General features: G+C 39.3%; 1 protein-coding gene across 1 annotated transcript; it reads right to left on the bottom strand.

Annotated features, from left to right (window-relative positions):
• Positions 1-2,589: 2,589 nt before the first annotated feature.
• Positions 2,590-11,120, bottom strand: LOC129099002 (centriolar coiled-coil protein of 110 kDa-like). Its single transcript, XM_054608151.1, has 13 exons — positions 10,956-11,120; positions 9,924-10,052; positions 8,115-9,279; positions 7,835-7,956; positions 7,500-7,677; positions 7,119-7,228; positions 6,652-6,768; positions 6,385-6,486; positions 6,188-6,304; positions 5,659-5,732; positions 5,467-5,532; positions 5,302-5,361; positions 2,590-2,760 (listed from the first exon to the last, which is right to left on the bottom strand). Exons 1-13 carry the CDS (start codon positions 11,118-11,120, stop codon positions 2,685-2,687), a joined length of 2,481 nt encoding a protein of 826 aa, XP_054464126.1. The 3' UTR covers positions 2,590-2,684.
• Positions 11,121-18,903: the final 7,783 nt, after the last annotated feature.

Here is an 18,903-nt window from a genome sequence, read left to right as displayed (position 1 = left end):
TATTTACTGAACAATTGTTTTGTTTTAATCTTCACAGGTTTTGTCATGGTATACAGTCCAATAAAGATCACTTTCAAAGTGCCACATGTACTTTGGCTTCTTTGTCTAAACATCAGTTTCTTTTGATAGATAAGCAAATTATTTTCAAACTTTGTTCCTGTCAATTTCTTCTTAAAACCTCTCAAAGACCTTATCTTAAATTAAGTTTCCTGACACCAATGTACATTACAGTTCCCAAACATTTTTAGTAACCCACACCACAAATACTATACATATTATAAATGTGTGATACATTCTAACATAGTAGGTTAGACCTGTTAGTAGGTGTGTTCAACGTGTCAATGTGTAAAGATTTGTAAATATGCATGTTGTCATATAAAAGCCATGTTATTTTTGCACAAAATTTAAGACATCATTTTAGATGTAGAAAAAAAAACATCCCGATATAGATTCTGTTAATTTCCCAACCATTTGTCAGTTTGTCCTGATATTTATTGCTCGTCTTGTTCTAACAGGTTCAGTAAAGGTGTGTTGTTATTCATTTAGGATTCATGGTAATGGCATGTGTCATGATTGTTGTGGCTTCAAAGTGCCACTTAGTGATTCAAGAAAATGGAACATGCGGACACACAGATGGGCCATAAATAGGGACAGGCACCATTTGCACTATGTTTAATACTGCTTTTTGGTCCAGGGGTTTATCAACACTATTGTCACTTCCTTTCTTATTACTGACCAAGAAAACTCACTATGTGAACTTGAAATAATGGAAATAAAAGAGGGATCACAGAGACAATAACATCAGTGGCATAATATCAGGCCACAAGTAAACCTTCTTTTAACAAGTGGCTGACCTTGTATGCCCTAAGTTAGTTTATCTCAACAATAAACGGTCTGCATGAGTTTGTTTGTTTGTTTTGGGTGTGTGTATTGGTGAGGAAGCTGCTCTTGATACCAGGGAGTTATAAAAGATGTGTACATGTAACAATTTCAGCACACAAACAGCTTTACTTCTTTAGCTATACTGTATAAACATTAGGGTGATTATTTATATGGATATATGATAACCAAGTTCACTATTAAAATGGGTAGAATTAATCTCCTTTTTTTATTTATTGAGAATTTGCTGTATATGTTAACTATTCATTATTTGTTACATGTTTTATACAGTTTTGGGTTGTGGGGTGATTAATGAAATACAAAAGAAGAAAAACCTCAAATCTGCCACAAATAACTTTTTACACATATTTAGACTATTATCTAACGTTAGTTCTTTAATGCAATTTGCAAGTGCTCTTTTGGCACAAGTCTGTCCGTTTTGTGTGTCTGCATTGGTGAGTAAGCTGCTGTTTGTACCATGCACCAGCAAGTAATACAAATTTACAATGCAAACAGCATTGTTGAAGAGAAAACTATGAAGCAGTTATAGATCAAATTAAATACTTAAGCATAATGCAACGCAGGCTGTAACGTCATAATATGGAGTGAAAGAGTTGTCCTTGCTTTGTTTGCTTCCCTTGTTTGACATTGTTTTTGGATGTGTACCCAAGCACATGCCGACTGTTCTGCTGGCTGTGTCCCAATTAGTTATGCACTGCATCATGAGATATGTAACTGTCAATAACTCCCTAGCGTTGCTTGTTGGTTCAAGCCAAATTCACTGTAAATATTTCTTTATTAAATATATTTTTTCCAGAATCCAAATGTATTCTGGTCATAAAAAACATGACGATTTGGCATTTTCAAAAAAGAATACAATGTTACAGCAATGTTAGCAAACAACATCAAGACACTGAATACTAATGACGCAGAAATTATGTATCACAGTGAACTATAGTGGATGTACCAATTCCTTAACAATAATATATTCACATGAATATTCTTTTATTTAGAGTCTGACCCTTAGTGTTGACTTGGGCAGTGGTACAGAGAATTTGGCATGCATTTGACATGGTCTCAATAATTCAGTTTTTCTCAGTGTCTGCTGTACATCTCCTATTATGTGAAGCTACATTAATGTAACAGTGCTCCAGTGTGTTAACAAATATATCACAAATGTTGAAACACGCTGAAATGCCTCAGTGGTAATGTAAACTCAGCACCATTTAATAAAGAAACAAAGCACAAACAGGTACTCAAAGCCCTTGAACAAAACACTTGTAATTAATGTATTATACTCACTTAAATGCTTTCATGTGACTGTCAGCATAAAGCGATTTTAAAATGTCTCTTACAGCTATAAGCACTAGACGTTTATGAATGCACCTGGTAAAGATATGCATGATAACATGTGACGCAAAGGCAATGCTCTTCAGCAAGATACAAATTATTTCCCCATTATCTCTTACCTTCTTCTAGCTTGCATTTAAATAGACTTACTTTTGTATTTTTCTTCTTTAAAGTGTAAAATGTGCCTACTAGACATTATTAAGCTCCATGTGAGTTTTGTGTTCAGTTCAGTTGTTGTCAATTAAAACTTCTTCAGCAAACTACAACAGTAAAAAAAACAATGAGATTGTGATGATGTATACCAATGAGCTCAAGTATGGTAGTGAATACAATCACTTGAGTTTCAGAAGGGTACAATCATATTAGCAGCACAGACCAAACTTTCAGTGGAGCAAAGGTTTGTATTCAAAGACTACAAATTCAAGTTCACAGGTCGGGGGAAGTTGAGTCAGCTGTTAACCCAGAGAGTGCTGCTTCTTCAGGCTGTCTGAGCGCCTCACTCTCTCCTCTGGTGTCTTTCTGTACCAGCTCCTGAGAAGAAAAAGCCACTGTCATACTGTGCTAAGTTTAAAGTATTCTGGAAAATATTACATTGATATATTTATGTACACTGTTGCCTTTTGCAACTTAAGAAAATAAAGTATTGGAATAACAGTTTGCTAACAACACTGCTTAGCAAAGCATGACATCCACTTCTGGATTATTTGCTGATAGGGGAAATACATTAGGTCAGCATATGAAATATGAAAAGTGCAATCAGGAGAGACTTTAGGTCAAAAGTATACTTCAGCAAACGGATTTAAGGCAATAAACTTTATCAGAAGACTAACGTTCTGAAGCCAAGTGTGTCTTCATCAGAGACAGAAAAAGTCAAAAGTGTAATGTTTGTCTCAAAGCGATGCACAAAAACTGCAATTCGTTATTATCAGGCTGCTCTAATAAGTCTCTTAACCCTCCTGTTATATTGCCAGTCAAATTGACCTGTTTCAAAGTTTGAAAATCTAGAAAAAATATTTTAAAGTACTTTTTCATTATGAAACTTCTTCTACTTGCCTTAATTAGTGTAATCAACATTAAAAATAAAAATGGTTCATAACATATATTTGCAACTTTTTTTTTTAAATTGCATTTTTATAAATTCATGTCAAAAAAGGTGAAATACAGTGGTCATCCTCACCATTAAATGTCAGTTGTCTGCCGAAAACATTATAAAGACATTTGTGCTGTGTAGACAGATACACACACGTGACACACACACACACACACACACACACACACACACACACACACACACACACACACACACACACACACACACACACACACACACACACATATACACACACCTCGTTCATTGTGGTCATCTCTTGTTCATTTTTGTAAATTTCAGTTTCTTAACAATATAAATAAACATAAATAGAGTTTACTTTCAATACAAATCCTTATGACTCATTTGGCTTGATTTTAAGCGAGCGGGTCAATATGACCCTGAATAGACGAGGTGTCTCATCTCTAATCTATCTCCCCATGAAAAAAAGAAAGTTTCAAATGTACAATAAATAAATAAAAAAAAGCCTATTATGGAAGACTAATGCAATTTGTATCTAGGTTTTTCCAATGTACCTAAAAATTGTTTGAACATGTATTTTTCATGAAAACGAGTGAGTTATCCTAATGGAACTATGATCTGTGGGGGATGGATAACTCCATTCCATAAATAGTGATTGAATTGTTAGTTATGGAGTTGGTAATTATGTACATCATTGCTGTTCCTGACAAATGAACATAACAGGAGGGTTAAATCTCTACAGTTGATCCAGAATGCTGCAGCACGTGTTCTAACAAAAACTAAGAAAATAGATCATATTACTCCGGTATTAGCTTCTCTGCACTGTCTCCCAGTTAAATCAAGAATAGAATTTAAAATTCTTCTACTCACCTACAAAGCTCTAACTGGCCAGGCACCGTCTTATCTTAAGGAACTTATAGTTCCATATTACCCAACTAGAGAGCTGCGCTCCATCAATGCAGGGTTACTTGTGGTTCCTAGAGTTTATAAAAGTAGGATGGGAGCCAGAGCCTTCAGTTATCAGGCTCCTCTTCTGTGGTACCAGGTTCCAGTTTCAGTCCGGGGGGAGACACACTCACCACTTTTAAGAGCAGGCTTAAGACCTTCCTTTTTGATAGCGCTTATAGTTAGGGCTGGTTCAGGTTCGCCTTGGTCCAGCCCCTAGATATGCTGCTATATGCCTAGACAGCTGGGGGACTACCTAGGATACACTGAGCTCCTCTCTCCTTTCTCTCCTCCATCTTTATGTATTAATCTCCTATTAATGCATATTACTGACTTTGCTTCTTCCCCGGAGTCTTTGTGCTTTCTTGCCTCGCAGGTTTCCATGAATCATAGTAGTACCTGGACCGTGGTTGTGCCTCCTGCTGGGACCTGGCTGACACCCACTGTTACTTCGATTATTATTATTATTAGTCACATTACTAATACTATTCCCTATATCATTATTTTAATTATACTAGTCATTGCTGCTTTTATTATTGTTATTATAAGTAATCTTAATTTTCTCCTTCATTACTCTGCTAACTACTGTGATTATATGAATAATTTATGTCATATACATTGAATGTGTTGTAACTCTGTCATGTTGTTAATTCTGTACACATGATATCTATTGCGTTCTGTCCATCCTGGAAGAAGGATCCCTCCTCTGTCGCTCTCCCATAGGTTTCTTCCTTTTTTCTCCCCGTTAAAGGTTTTTTTTAAGGAGAGTTTTTCCTATGCTGATGTGAGGGTTCCGGGACAGAGGATGTCGCATGTGTACAGATTGTAAAGCCCTCTGAGGCAAATTTGTAATTTGTGATTTTGGGCTATACAAAATAGACTGAATTGAATTGAATTGTTAATTAGGACACTAGCAACCCAAAAAGACAATCAACAAATTTTTTTCAGCAGTGGAATGAGGCGGAGTGACATATCTCTAAAGAAATGACATTTGGCAGTTTATGTGATTTATAATAGCGAGATAAGGCACTTTGCCAGTATGGTGAAACAAGTCTCACCCCTGGCGGTTTAGCTGGCCTGACACGGGAGAATTTTGGCCTTGGCTTGGCTTCAGGACTCTGGGAATGAAGAAAGGATGTATTTAGGGAACACATTTTCTGGGGACATTAAACAGAGGAAATTGTAGTACACTATAATGTTCAAAACCAGATAGTATGGAGCACCTGTTAGTAGTGGGGCTCTTTGGCTTCTGCTGCTTCTTTCTAGGCATTGCTGGGGATTCACCGACCCTGGAGGAGTACCAAACACGTACAATAAAACCACTGCTGATCTCTGGATCGCATCATCAAAAACATAAACATCTAAAACCAGATCTCATCTGCAATGTAAGGCTGTGTTCCTCTTTCCCATTGTACCTCTTTTTCCTGTCCAGAGACCTCTGTGTGGCAGCAGACAGAACCACTCTCTCCTTGGGGCCCTTGGCTTTCTCCTTTTGACAGAGTCAGTAAGGAACATGGTTTCTGATTAAAGCACTGACTCTGACTGTATAAGACAAGGCAGGTTGCCACTATACTGTTTCTTCCCTGTAAGTCACTTTGTAAGTGTGGTAATCAAGGTGCAATATAAATACAGCTCATCATGATTATCTTACCACTAGTACTACCAGCTTTCAGCAGATAGACCAATTATAAATGATCTTAACAGATGTAGCTACAATAATAAGCCATGACTGTCTTGATTTATGCTTTGGTCAACATTACACAAATTGTCCAGACAAATGGTTAACTGCTCGACGAGCATGAGGACAAACTCAAGTTAGTTTTCAAGTTCATATTGAGAGTGAAAAGATTTCTGAACTTTCACTACTCCCTTTAAAAGAGGACTAGCAAATGTCACCTTCTTCTGATCAAATATGGATATGTGATTGATTGGTTGACAGGTTACCATGTCTCGCAGCTTCCTCTCTGCTTGGAGCTCCCTGTCCTGCTGCAGCAATGCTAATCGGTCCCAGAGAGGCATTTCAAAGAAGATATCATGGATGTCATAAAGGGCTGCACGTAACTGAGGGACAAAAGATGCACACATAAGCACAAGGTAAGATGGACCTCTGCTGTCTATAGTCAGTAACTACACATTCATACCTGGGCTCTAACTCTCTCTTGGAGGGAGCGATCTTGTGCTGAGCAGGGGCTTCTCTTCTGTGGAGCTTCTGTCTGGAACGAACGGATGAACTCCTGTGTATCCTAAGCACACATATATACAGAACACACTCCTAAACATAGAGTTCTTCCCACTCACTAACACAATGATTCATTTATTAATTAACTTTTATAAAATTCACATTGTTTTTTCCTATCGGTAGTGCACATTTTCAGCGTGTGTTATTTGTGTTAAATGTGTAATCTCACCATGATGGTCTGCCGCAGGTGTTTGACCTTCTCTGTTTTCAGCAGTCTGCGAGTGAGGAAGCCACGAATGATGGCGCCAATTCGACAGAAGGCACTCTGCTGCTCTGCTGTTATCACCTGGTCAACAAGAAGATACAAGTAGAATGGAAGGTGAAGATAGAAACACGGAGAGGGTTTGAGAAAGATATATCCATCCTAGTGTGGTGCCTTATTGGACGAGTCCCACGGGAACCCCAGGGAGTCCCTGTGACATGGCCAGGTCGTCACTATGGCTACAAACATAGGCACACTCCCTCCACTGCGACTCGCGTTGCTTAAGGAGGTCAAAACTTTGGAACCAGAAAGAAACCTAGGTAAAAGTCCTTACTTTGCTGGGTGAGCAACAGACACTTGGATCATTAAAGTGCGCATGATAACCTCTGTGCCCAAAGCTCTCTTAAATCACCAGTTTATTTGTGTATACCTACCAGACTTAGCCTCGCTCGAGGTTTGCTAACTGACCATGTGGGCCCCCACAGATAAACGGGAGGCTGGACAGAGGGAGAGGACACGCTGGAACTTACAGGACTGGGAAAACCTGGAGAAAGAAACATACTTTCAATTTAAGATGTTTGACCTTCTCTATTTTTAGACGTCTGCATGTATGGAAGCCGCATTTGCCATCACTAACTTCACACACAGCTCCACCTCCAATTTATTTAGTTTAAAAGGTGAACAAAGAGTTGTCCTAACAGAAGTAGGATTAATAAGAGTTAATAGACCACTAAACTCTTTTTGTCTGTTTGTCTTTTGTCACTACTGTTTTACAAACTCCAACACAGTAATAAGTGAGCATGGGGAAGTGGTACCTATACTGTGTCTAGGTGATGGCTCAGATGGTGTGCCCGCACGGCTTAGTCCTGGGCAGGAAGGGCTCACAACAGGACGGCTGTCGCTCATGGACGTACAATTCCACCCACAAGCATCCCCACTCAAAGGCCGCACACACCCCTGCTCCTTCAGTCTTCTATCTGTCTCTTCGAGCTCCTGAACACATTGGTATACAGGAAACACGCATTTCAGTACTTTAACCTTAAGCCAAAGAGAATAAATTCACACTTCAAAATTGCATCTAAAAAATGATTATTGCTATTTGGTATCTACTTCTATTTAGAGAAGATAATGTGTGATTCCATGTGCTGACCAGACAGAGGTGCTGTTGCTCTTTCTCCTGCTCAGCCAGGAGGAGCGACATCTGCATGGCATGCTCCTCCTCCAGATGCCTTTGCATGTCCTCCAGAACCAGTGCTCGCCTCTGGGTCTCTTCTGTTGATTTGCACAAATAAAAACAGCTCAAATCATTTATTTTCTACCTTAAAGCTGCAATGGGAGAAACATTGATCTCAGTGTAAATGACACATTTTCACTATGTAGAGTTTAGTAAATACAGTGCGCATTACAGGAACTCTTCAAGAGAGACTCGCCTGTCTTGTTGGCTTGTGCCTCCGCTGCATTTCTGAGGACAGTTGGTGTGATCCCTCCGTTGTTTGTCCCCTGAGCGTCATCAGGCTCCATTCTGAGTGTGATCTGAGCCAAGTCAGATGTCATGCAGGGCCTCAGCAGAGTTGGTGAGGGATTATCTAGCTCACACGACTGTCTTAAGGGGGCTGCAGGGGTGCGCCAACTTGGAGCCACCCATGTAACTCCTGCCATGAAGCGAGGAACCCTTTCCTGGCTACGGTCTATGTGCTCAACTCCAGAGCGGTTGCTATGCAGTTGACTGTCCAGAGTGTGGCAGCGTCGGCGAAATCCTGCAGCGAGATGGTCATGGTGACCCTTTGGGCTAAACCCAGAGGCACTTATGGGACTACAGGGCTCCTGCGATGGACTGGTACAACAGTGGCTGGATCGACAATTGCCGTTGCTAACACCACTGCCACTTTCACTCCCCACTGAGCCCCTGTGACTTGGGGATTTTGTGGCCCCTGAGAGAGATTCTCCCCAATCTGCCATGCCAGCGCCTTCCCCTGACCTTACTGGGCTTCGGGGTATAAGGTCTGCTGGGCCAATGGGAAAAGAAATATGGATGTTCCCTGTAGAAACTGGCCGTGGTTTGCGTTTCTGTCCACGGGAGCTAATGCTGGACTCTGGACTGGGGAGACGAGCATACCGGTCAGGTAGACTAGGTGAGAGGCAGCCAGACTGTTGGGGACTGGGGTCATACAGAGTCTGATACTGGACTTGGGTCAGACTGAATCCAAACTCGAAACCTGAGTCCCCTATAGGACTGCAGCTCTTCTTATCCTTGTCAGAGTAAGTCTCCGGCAGGGGAGTCCTGGTGACTGTGTGGACAACGTTTGACCCCTGCTGAGTCTGCTCTCTCTTCACATACTCCCTTGATCTCTTAAGAAGGCTGTCCAAACTAATATCCTCCTCCTCCTCTTCCTCTTCTTCCTCACTCATCACTTCCTCCACTGCCTCGTAGCCGTTGAGGATGGGGGTCTTAGAGCATGGCTGTTCATTTGTCTGAAGCCCAAATCCAGGGTCTCTGGGAAGTCCAGGAGAGTCACTGACCAGGGTGTAGCCACTGACTGTCGCGGGTTTGGAAACTGGCAGCTTTTCAACATCCTCACTTGGTACTTTATGTGCCTGTGCAGAGACAAGTCACATGTCAAGTATGTTATCCAAATAAATTTCAGACTTTAGAATCACCTGATACTCTTTTAGTGACACACTTGATATTAATCCAGATCTCTAAATAAATAGCCAAGTCGGGACTATTGATGTTGGTTTTTCAGTGAAAGTACATATACATCCTTTGGTTGGGGTACAAACACATCACAGAGGCAGTTGCAACCGTAAGGTAAAAATAGCACAGCCTACCAGAGACAGTGTTGAGTCAGACAACCTGTATCTAAGTCTGCAAATGTCACAGGAGATTCTGGGACAGACTGTAATTTAGTTTTGTGCTACATCGTGGGACTGACACACAGACCTATTTCACAAAAGGTCATATTTTAAGAAATGCAGATGAAGTTTGTTTATGAAACAAAACAAAGTGGCTTCACGTTTATCTTCTAAACAGAGAGTGACAAAATCTATGTATGACTTTTGTAAGCATTTGGATGTGGCGTATGGATTTTGCTTTTTAGTTTAGCGTATACAGTACACTGGACAATGTCACTGTATATATCACATTAATTTCAGAAAACATCTTCCATATTACTTTTTCCACTGAATCCCAATACAGACCCCACCCAGGTCTGTAACCGAGCACATACTGTGGGTCTGACCTTAGCTTGGTCCAGTATGGCCTGAACCCGGGCCATTGGGTTGTTCTTCTGCATGTTCTGCCTGTCCACCTCCAGCTGGACCGCCTTCCGTCTGTGTTCAAATATCTCACTACGCTGCTCTGCACTCAACTGAAAAAAAAAATACACACAAACACGAGAAAAGATTATTCAAGAACTTGTTATGCCAAGGTTTAAAATACACAAAATGTATTTCATGAGTTTTGTTTGTGATCTATTTTCAGTTATTGTTGATAACACAATCACTCTTCTTCCACTACACGTAAGTCTGTGTCTCCTTTGTTTGAGAAGAAGAGAAATCTTCACCAATCCTCAGCCTCACATTAGCCTCTACGTCATGTGGCTATTCCTGAGAATTTGTTTTGTCAGCAGTCACTAGCAGATTGATTCTCCTGACTAGATGTTCCGCGTCATCTATTATGTCCACTCTCTTTCCCCTGCCAACTGCTGATCTAATTGGGACTAGTCAGCCCATGTGCTTCTGATATATAATGTAGGTCTAACAAATACATGTGTTTTACCCTAAATGTTACATTTAATTCTTTTCAGACTGTGTGATAATGTACCTCTGTTTACATCTGCGTTTTATATCTGACATATGTATCATTACATCCTTCTCATTTTACTGTAACTGAACAGTGTAAGCAATGCTTTCTGTTACTATGTAGCATATATATATATATATATACAAAAACACAGCCACAGCAGGACAGTTACGGATATACTGACTAACTAGGGAAACCAACCTAGCATTGTAACATTCAGAAGCGGACGTTCAAAAAAAGAACTCGCTCTGGATAACAAACATTGCCTGATATCAGACAGAGTTGTTAACTATTTACACTGGTGGATTCAAAAAGTATGGACCCAGGGAATAACAAACCTCTTAAACGTATACATTAGCTGCAATTTTTGTCTTCTTTTCAGGAAGAAACTTTAGAAACTGCAATTAGTTTAGCTACAGCTTGTTTTTGTTCCCCTATAAGTTCTCATGTCTGTTTATTTGTTCCTCACCAGAGGCGAAAGCACAGCTCGTCCGTGGAAGCGGATGACAGAGAGAGCCTTCAGGGGCCGCAGTGGCTCACATGTCGTCTTCTTGAATTTCCCCTCCTCCTGCAGTATGGCCAAGCTCCTCAGACAGAACTCCTCATAGCCTTCCATCTCTGGACACCCACACATCCACACTCTGAATGAGGAAACACACACCATGTAGCCTCGTCACCCAGCTGTTAAATTAAATAGAGAGTGTGGGATTAGTCAGTGAACATGTGAGCTTGGAGTGCACTGGGTGTGGATCCCCATGAGGACATCATCTGGGATGATATGTGGAAGAGCAGGGCAAATAGCCTACAACAAAAGAGGGTCTGTCTGCCCTTAATGGTTTTATCACACTCATCACATTCCTGTCATTCCTTTCTGGTGACCGATTTCCATGCAATGCATATGTAACCGTGTGTCTTATCAATACAGTTTCCACATTCTGAAATGCCTATCAGCAAATGGATAGCACAGACCTGCACAGACAGGTAGTGAGCACAGGGCGTTAGCGCACATCTGTATGGATGAGAACAGAATTTCAATGAAAACTGCAATTAGTGTCGTAAAATGAGCATCAATCGCTTAGGTTTTAATTCAACCTGAGGTCCGTACGATGCTGTTCAGTAACCTAGTGGTCTCCAGTCGCCTAATGGGTTTAATCTATATGATACTCAATTTTACGGCATCTTTTGAAACCATAAAGACGTTTTATTCCAGATGTGCGATATTGCTCGATACCTCATTCTTACCTTGAAAAAAAAGAGAGGAAAAAAAATGTAATGTCTCCTTTTTCCTTTTCTCCCGTGAGTGTTAGACACGCACAAATGTCAAAGTGCGGCTACAACATGATCCTTGTGTTTCTCCTTCAATCTCGGGGAGCCCATCATCACCATGTTCAGCTCTTCCGGACTCCAACAGCGCCTCCTCGCAACAGCGCGTCGGCCACGTTCCAATACGCGACGTCCCTGTCCGTGTTGCTATTATCGATCATTTCATTACGTCGACAGCAATGTTTAGAATTTTGTATTGTATGGATTTTTTGGGTTTAAATGAGGCGAGAAGGAGGTGACAGAGGAAAGTAAAGGGTGAAACTGTCAGAAACATGGAACGAGATCTTTGTCGAACAATTACCTCATCAGTTAGATCTTAAATCATCTCACTTGTTACAGATTAAAACATGTGTATATATATATATATATATATATATATATATATATATATATATATATATATATATCCTATTGTTCATCTCAGGGTTACAAAATGAGCCACTGGTCCTATTAGCTCCCCATTTTCCACTATATGCATTATGTGCATTATTCCTATTCTGGAATTTTACAGGGGACTTGTTTTGTTGTGTGGCAATCTTATTATAAATCAATTTTGGAATGTGCAAAGCTTAAGATGAAATAATGATAATTGAAAGTGATGCTATTTTTGACATACACTACATAGCCCATTACATTACATTACATTACATTACAGTCATTTAGCAGACGCTTTTATCCAATGCGACTTACAATCAGTAGTATATTACATATCATTCACCCATTCACACACTGATGACAGGCTACCATGCAAGGTGCCACCATCAGACTCTAACTAACATTCATGCAACAAGCCCCTCCTTCAGACCGGGTCTCAGGAACAGTAGGAACAAATTCCTAAATAAAGGTTATTTAATCAAGTAAACACTTACCATCACCATCACACATATTATCAAATAGTATCATTCCTGCACTGGGTAGTTCTTACTGGTGCAGACAGGATACACAATGCACAGAGAGCAGTAGGTGGGTTTGAGGGGTCAATAAGGGCCCAGCAGCCCTCTGTCACAGGGCCATGCGTTATGCCTATATCAGCCTGTGGCTCTGTTGCCAGGTTGTGTTGATTTGAAATGGTTTGTCAATTGGACCAAAATATCTTTTGACTGTTGGTACATCAATGCCCTGACACATAGTGTATTCACACACACACACACACGCACACACACACACACACACACACACACACACACACACATACACACACACATATACACACATATATATATATATATATATATACAAAAGCTCTTTGAATTATTTTACATTGCTGAAAGGTGAGGCCATGTTGGGTATAATATTCAGCCCAGGACAAAAATTGTCAATGATGTCTTTATTATACTGACACTCAAAAACACAGTATCATGACAAAAAGCAGCATACATTCGATAGGAATCAGAATAAGGTGGCTGTTTTTAAAACTCATCTTTTGGGTGCACAGGTGAACCTGAATGTACAGGTTGAGCGATGCGCACATATTTCTTGTTTTCCCGAAGTAGTGCTTCAACGTCACTCTCTATGAATGTGGTTTTGGAACTCTGTCACAAAAGATAAACAATAAAAGTTCTCACATGAGCAGTTTTGTCTATTTACATTGATATAAATGTTTCACAATTAGACCCATACCATACCTCAAAAGACTGGCGTTTCACCCCTACACATGCCTTGGACTGCTCATAACACAGGACTATAGCCAGATGCTTTGGTTCTTTATTCATCAAAGCTTCATGGAAGTCGTCATAATGAGACTCTGGATTGGGGATTCAAAATAGATAAATAATTAGTAAGAGTGTAAAAAAACATGCAAATCCACTGTTATTTCCTCCTGATCTTACCTAACAAGTGCATGCAGAAGGATGTCATTTTGTCCATAGAGACGTGGTCATGTTTGTAGGACAACAGTTTCTCACACACACCCCCACGGATGAGGTTCTCCACTGTCGTACTTCTCTTTTCAGCTGTGGCTTCCTTCATGGCGTTCTCAATCTCTGTCGAAGGAAATAGTGAAAACAAGTGGCAGAGATAATTCTGTGTCTATAATTTTAAATCTGTGCACTTGCAATTAGACAAATATAGTTGAATAGTTTACCATACCTTGTGCTATTGTTAGACAACTCTCACAATAGGCATCTGTTAAAAAGAAAGCCAGTCAACTGAAACCAAGACTGGCCAAACAACAAATAGCCTACTATCATGACTGAGTACACCAGCACAATTGACGTGTTTAATGTACTCACAGCGGTCCACGTCTTCAGGCTGCACAGGAAGAAGGTAGCACATACACATTAGAAAAATTATGATTTTCATCGTCAGTGACTGTAGACCAAACACGCACAACTAACAGCTCTCTACACACTAGGAAAGAAAGAGCAGACAACTGAGCTCAGGCTGAACCATCTTCCCTTTCACATAATGGAGTCATGTGATCTCAAGGACAATGGGATCGTGTCACCATCATTCCACAAATGACAGGTGTCCAGTTTTTCAGGTTTTTCTCTGGCTGCTCAAAGACTCAGCGATTCCTGGTCTTTGAACAGGGGTCTCAAAGTACTGTGAACTCAAAACACCCTTTTTGCCACTGTTCTTTAGGATTCACAATACAAGAGGACTTAAGAAATAGGCAGTATTTTAAGCAATAGGAGAGGGGAAAAGAACAGAAATAAAGAAGAAATATTGAGAGCAACAGCTGAAATACTGTAAAGATAACTATAAGTGAGCAAAGTAAATCACTTGATGTTGGTTGGAGCGTGTTTTCTAGCATTGAGATTTTTAAATGAACTAAATTAGCAGATTTAAATTGAAGTCAAGATTTCTTTTTTTTATTTTTATTCAAGGCTTTCTTGGTTTGACCTTAGGACTACTAGATCAAGAAATGATTTGACCCAACTGTGAGAACTTGAAAATTATTGTTAGTATGCATAGTATATTAGTAAATGTTCATAAAACATTTTATCTGCCAGGCTTCACATGAGAGACAAGTTAGAAAACAGATTAATATTTTATTATTTTTCTTCTTCTTCTTCTTACTCATTCTCTCATCATCAGTATTACTATTTGTAGTGGTAGCAGGCTACCTTACTAGAAGTAGTTGTGGTAATAGTACCAGCAGTAGTGTTTAGTTTTTAAATTAATTCACTTTAAGATGTTTTTTGTGTGTTTATTTGTTGTGTGTTTTTGTCAGCGGCCACTAAGTGGTGCTGTTTTTTTTTTTTTTTTTAAATCAAAGTCAGTTTCTATTCTTCTTCTTCTTCTTCTTCTTACTCATTCTCTCATCATCAGTATTACTATTTGTAGTGGTAGCAGGCTACCTTACTAGAAGTAGTTGTGGTAATAGTACCAGCAGTAGTGTTTAGTTTTTTAATTAATTCACTTTAAGATGTTTTTTGTGTGTTTTTGTTTTTTTGTGTGTGTGTTTTTGTCAGCGGCCACTAAGTGGTGCTGTTTTTTTTTTTAAATCAAAGTCAGTTTCCAGCATGGGTTTTCAAACAAGTTTCAAGAGGCGGTTTGACAGATCCCATATATGGTCATTTTTACCATATAAGGATTGACTCACGTGATTATACTGTCGCAACGGAAAATATGACCGTGTGCGGGAAAGGCTAGCGTTGGGACAAGGTCCTCTTTTCAGGGGAGGAAACGTGGAAGTGCCTGTGCAGCTCCAACGAACTGGATGCAGCGTTTACTGACTTTCAGGACAAACGCATTTGACAGACTCCAGCGTCAGAGCCCACACGTGAGTAGTCTAACTTCTGTATTGATATTTATGTCAATTATATTCACACGTGCGATCCTGAACAGGCTGCAGCTTATCTCCAATCTTAACATTTGCTGCAAGCACCCTGCACTGTTTTGTCCCTGTGGTGCAGTGATTTTTGAAATATCTTTGTTTGTATCTGCAGAGTTTTTACTGAAAAACAAAAATAAGAGACACATAAAGAAGCCAGGAGACTGAAGTCAGGTTAATGTGTTGCTCACTGGATAGTGAGGAAGGCTTATTGAATTGGCTTTCAATAAATCACATATTAACTTCCAACACCTCCTGCCTGTTGTGACTAGTTCATTGAACCTAACATCAAAATGCAGAGCATTCATGCAAGGCACTGGGATGCATTTTTGTTTCAGTCTCACATTTTGTTTGGCAGTGATATTAGCTTCAGGCATGTCTTTCTTTAACAAAAAGGTTTATTGAATCAGTGGTAAACAAGCTGTTCCCCATGGCCCAGGGCTGTTCCAGACACAGAGGACTGGAGTCATAGCTTGAGGAAGAGGGGATTGTGTCATAGGTGGAAAGTAGCTAACTACATTTCCTCATTCATTTAGTATTTTAAAGGTACTTTCCTTGTGTATTGATAGCCTTTCTGTATAACTTAATAATTCTGTTGTACTTTTGCTTCAAATACATACAGTAACAGTCAAAAGTTTGGACACACCTTCTCATTCAACTACTTTGAAGAATCTAAAATATAAAACATATTCTGGTTTGTTGAGCATTTGTTTGTTTACCACATAATTCCATATGTGTTCCTTCATAGTTTGGATGTCTTCAATATTAATCTGCAATGTAGAAAAATAAAATAAAGAAAAACCATTGAATGAGAAGGTGTGTCCAAACTTTGTGTGTGTCCAACAGGCAGGAGGTGTTGGTACTGTAAATCTTATGCCATAAGATTTACAGTACCAGTCAAAAGTTTGGACACACCTTCTCATTCAACTACTTTGAAGAATCTAAAATATAAAACATTCTCAGTCTTTTTTTAATTATTGTTCTATGTGTACTTTTACTTGAATACTTCTTCCACCACAGGCTGGCTAATCTAAAACACTGAAGTTATTTTCATAGAGGTTTTATCTCGGCTGAAAAAGGGTGTGAACTGTTGTTGAGTCTTTATCAGAGAGCTAGCCCGCCTTCTGCAGGGTCTGAGTCAGATCTGATCCAAAGTCCATCTAAATGAAGTGCACAGACTGCTGTCCAGCAGATGGCGCCTTGCCCTAGACCTTATTTGCTCTCATCAGTTTATAGGATTCAGATGTAGGTATGAATAATATTGTATGTATCTCTGTGGAAAATGTCCTGCCTCGACTGCAGAGAAGTCCGTAACAGCCTTGCAATTGAAATTATATTTGAGTAAATGTACATTACTTCTACAAGCTAAATTTAACTTAATTTAACCAACGTACTCACTCAAAAATCAAGGCTAGTGTTACATTACATTTCAAGTTGCAGAAAGATATTTTTATCTTATGTACACAAGATAAATGTGAAGTTGTTGTTGCGTGCAGCAAGATAAAATAAATGAGAATTTGTGGGACTTCAGGAGCTCTGCTGTTAGTTTGTTGCAGGACAAATTTACAACTTCATAATTTTTATGGTTACACAATGACTTCATGCAAACTTCCAGCATTGCCTTGCACTACTCGTACGTGAGAAGGTCTAATCAGGCACAGCTAAACATGCCTGTAGTGGTACTGGTTATCACAGCTAAACATGCCTGTAGTGGTACTGGTTATCACAGCTAAACATGCCTGTAGTGGTACTGGTTATCACAGCTAAACATGCCTGTAGTGGTACTGGTTATCACAGCTAAACATGCCTGTAGTGGTATTGGTTATCTATCTACCACTACATTTTATCCAGGCTTTGTCGTGGATTTACACCAACATTTTGATGAAAAACATATTTTCAGGTTTGAGCGTTCTGCTTTATGCGAGTGAGCTTTATGTCTTTCACAAGCAAAACTAATTCAGCTTCACTCTCAATGAATGATTTCTTTTAATGTATACACCCTTTAGTGAAGGTGGCCCAACTTTAGGAGATCTTGGATAACAGGTCTACACATGCGTACTTCTCTGAGTAAACATGAGCACTACATTACTCGCTGTATTGTCTGCTATTACATTTTTTGTGAGCAGTGTTGATAGATCTTTTATTGTTTTGTTTCAACACAAACATTGTACATTGTAATAATTTAATTTCTATTGCTTTCGTGCACTGGTTCATTGTTCAATGCTGCAACAGCACTGACGCCAACCTTTTCTTTTACTGCATTTGAAGAATTAGTTGTTGCAAGTTTGTTTCAGCGTTGAATAGGTATAAACCAGACAGGAGCACTGAGGCCATATTCTCTATTTAGATTGAAGAATTTGGGGGTTTGGGAACAAGGGGGGCAGTTTATTACAATACAACAATTATTCTGTCTGTATATATAGTATTTTAGTTATTGTGGATTTTTTACTTTTTAAACTTATTTAATATTCTTTACTGTGTTATTACTTATGATAAAAAAAAATGTATCTTGTTTTTTTTCTATGTCACTTGTTGCACTATCCTCTCTGCTGCTGTAATCCTGCAAATTTCCCCGCTGTGGGACTAATAAAGGATTATCTTATCTTATCTTATCTTATTTAAACTTCTACATTGTGGGGGAACACACATTTCAGCATCCTTAGCATTCAAACCTTCATGTAGGCTTTTTTTTTTATTATTATAGAAAAGTATTGTTTACAGTTGTCAAGCAAAACATGAAAAATTCAAATAACTAGAACATTTTTTACAGACTTTCTTTATGGGAAGGGTTCCGGTTGATTTTGACCTCATCACCTAAAATCCTGAATATGTTCCTGCAATTAAATGTAGCTGGATATGACATTGACTTGCCATATTTGATCTTGCACCTTACATGATGATTAAACACTTAACCAAGAGTGGTTGCTAGAAATGTATTTCATAATAAGCGTATTTGAGTACTCTGAAAAGCGCTCTATAAATAAAATGTATTATAATTATTATTATAATTATGTTATCTGGGGCCTTTAAGATAACCTGTGCTGCTAGTTTCATTGCAGGAACTATAGTGAGCTGTCAGATAATAAATAATAAATTATGATAATGCATAATAGGCTACTAGTTCAAACACATAGTGCATAATCATAATAATACATAATGAGTGGTGTATCAAGGGAATGTGTTGATGTTTTGGTGGCAGATTTCGACCCTTTTCTGTTGAAATCTCCTCCAGGGGTTCAATGTCAACTTAAACAATAGTGTGATGCCTCTCGGTGCACGGAGCTCCAGCAGCAGTCCGGTGCACGCCGCCGCCGCC

The sequence above is a fragment of the Anoplopoma fimbria genome, chromosome 11, assembly GCF_027596085.1.
Source record: "Anoplopoma fimbria isolate UVic2021 breed Golden Eagle Sablefish chromosome 11, Afim_UVic_2022, whole genome shotgun sequence".
In the NCBI taxonomy this organism is placed as follows: Eukaryota; Metazoa; Chordata; class Actinopteri; order Perciformes; family Anoplopomatidae; genus Anoplopoma; species Anoplopoma fimbria.
Note: the sequence above shows the minus strand (reverse complement) of the source record. Positions and strands in the feature narration are given on the sequence as shown.

Bases quoted from the DNA above. Each gene is read 5' to 3' on its own strand.
- LOC129099002 (XM_054608151.1), bottom strand. From the start codon at position 11,120: ATGTGTGGGTGTCCAGAGATGGAAGGCTATGAGGAGTTCTGTCTGAGG. The intron at 10,053-10,955 runs GTGAGGAACAAA...TTTTTTTTTCAG, and splicing joins GAGCTGTGCTTTCGCCTCTG to TTGAGTGCAGAGCAGCGTAG. The intron at 7,678-7,834 runs GTCAGCACATGG...CAATGTGTTCAG, and splicing joins AGCAACAGCACCTCTGTCTG to GAGCTCGAAGAGACAGATAG.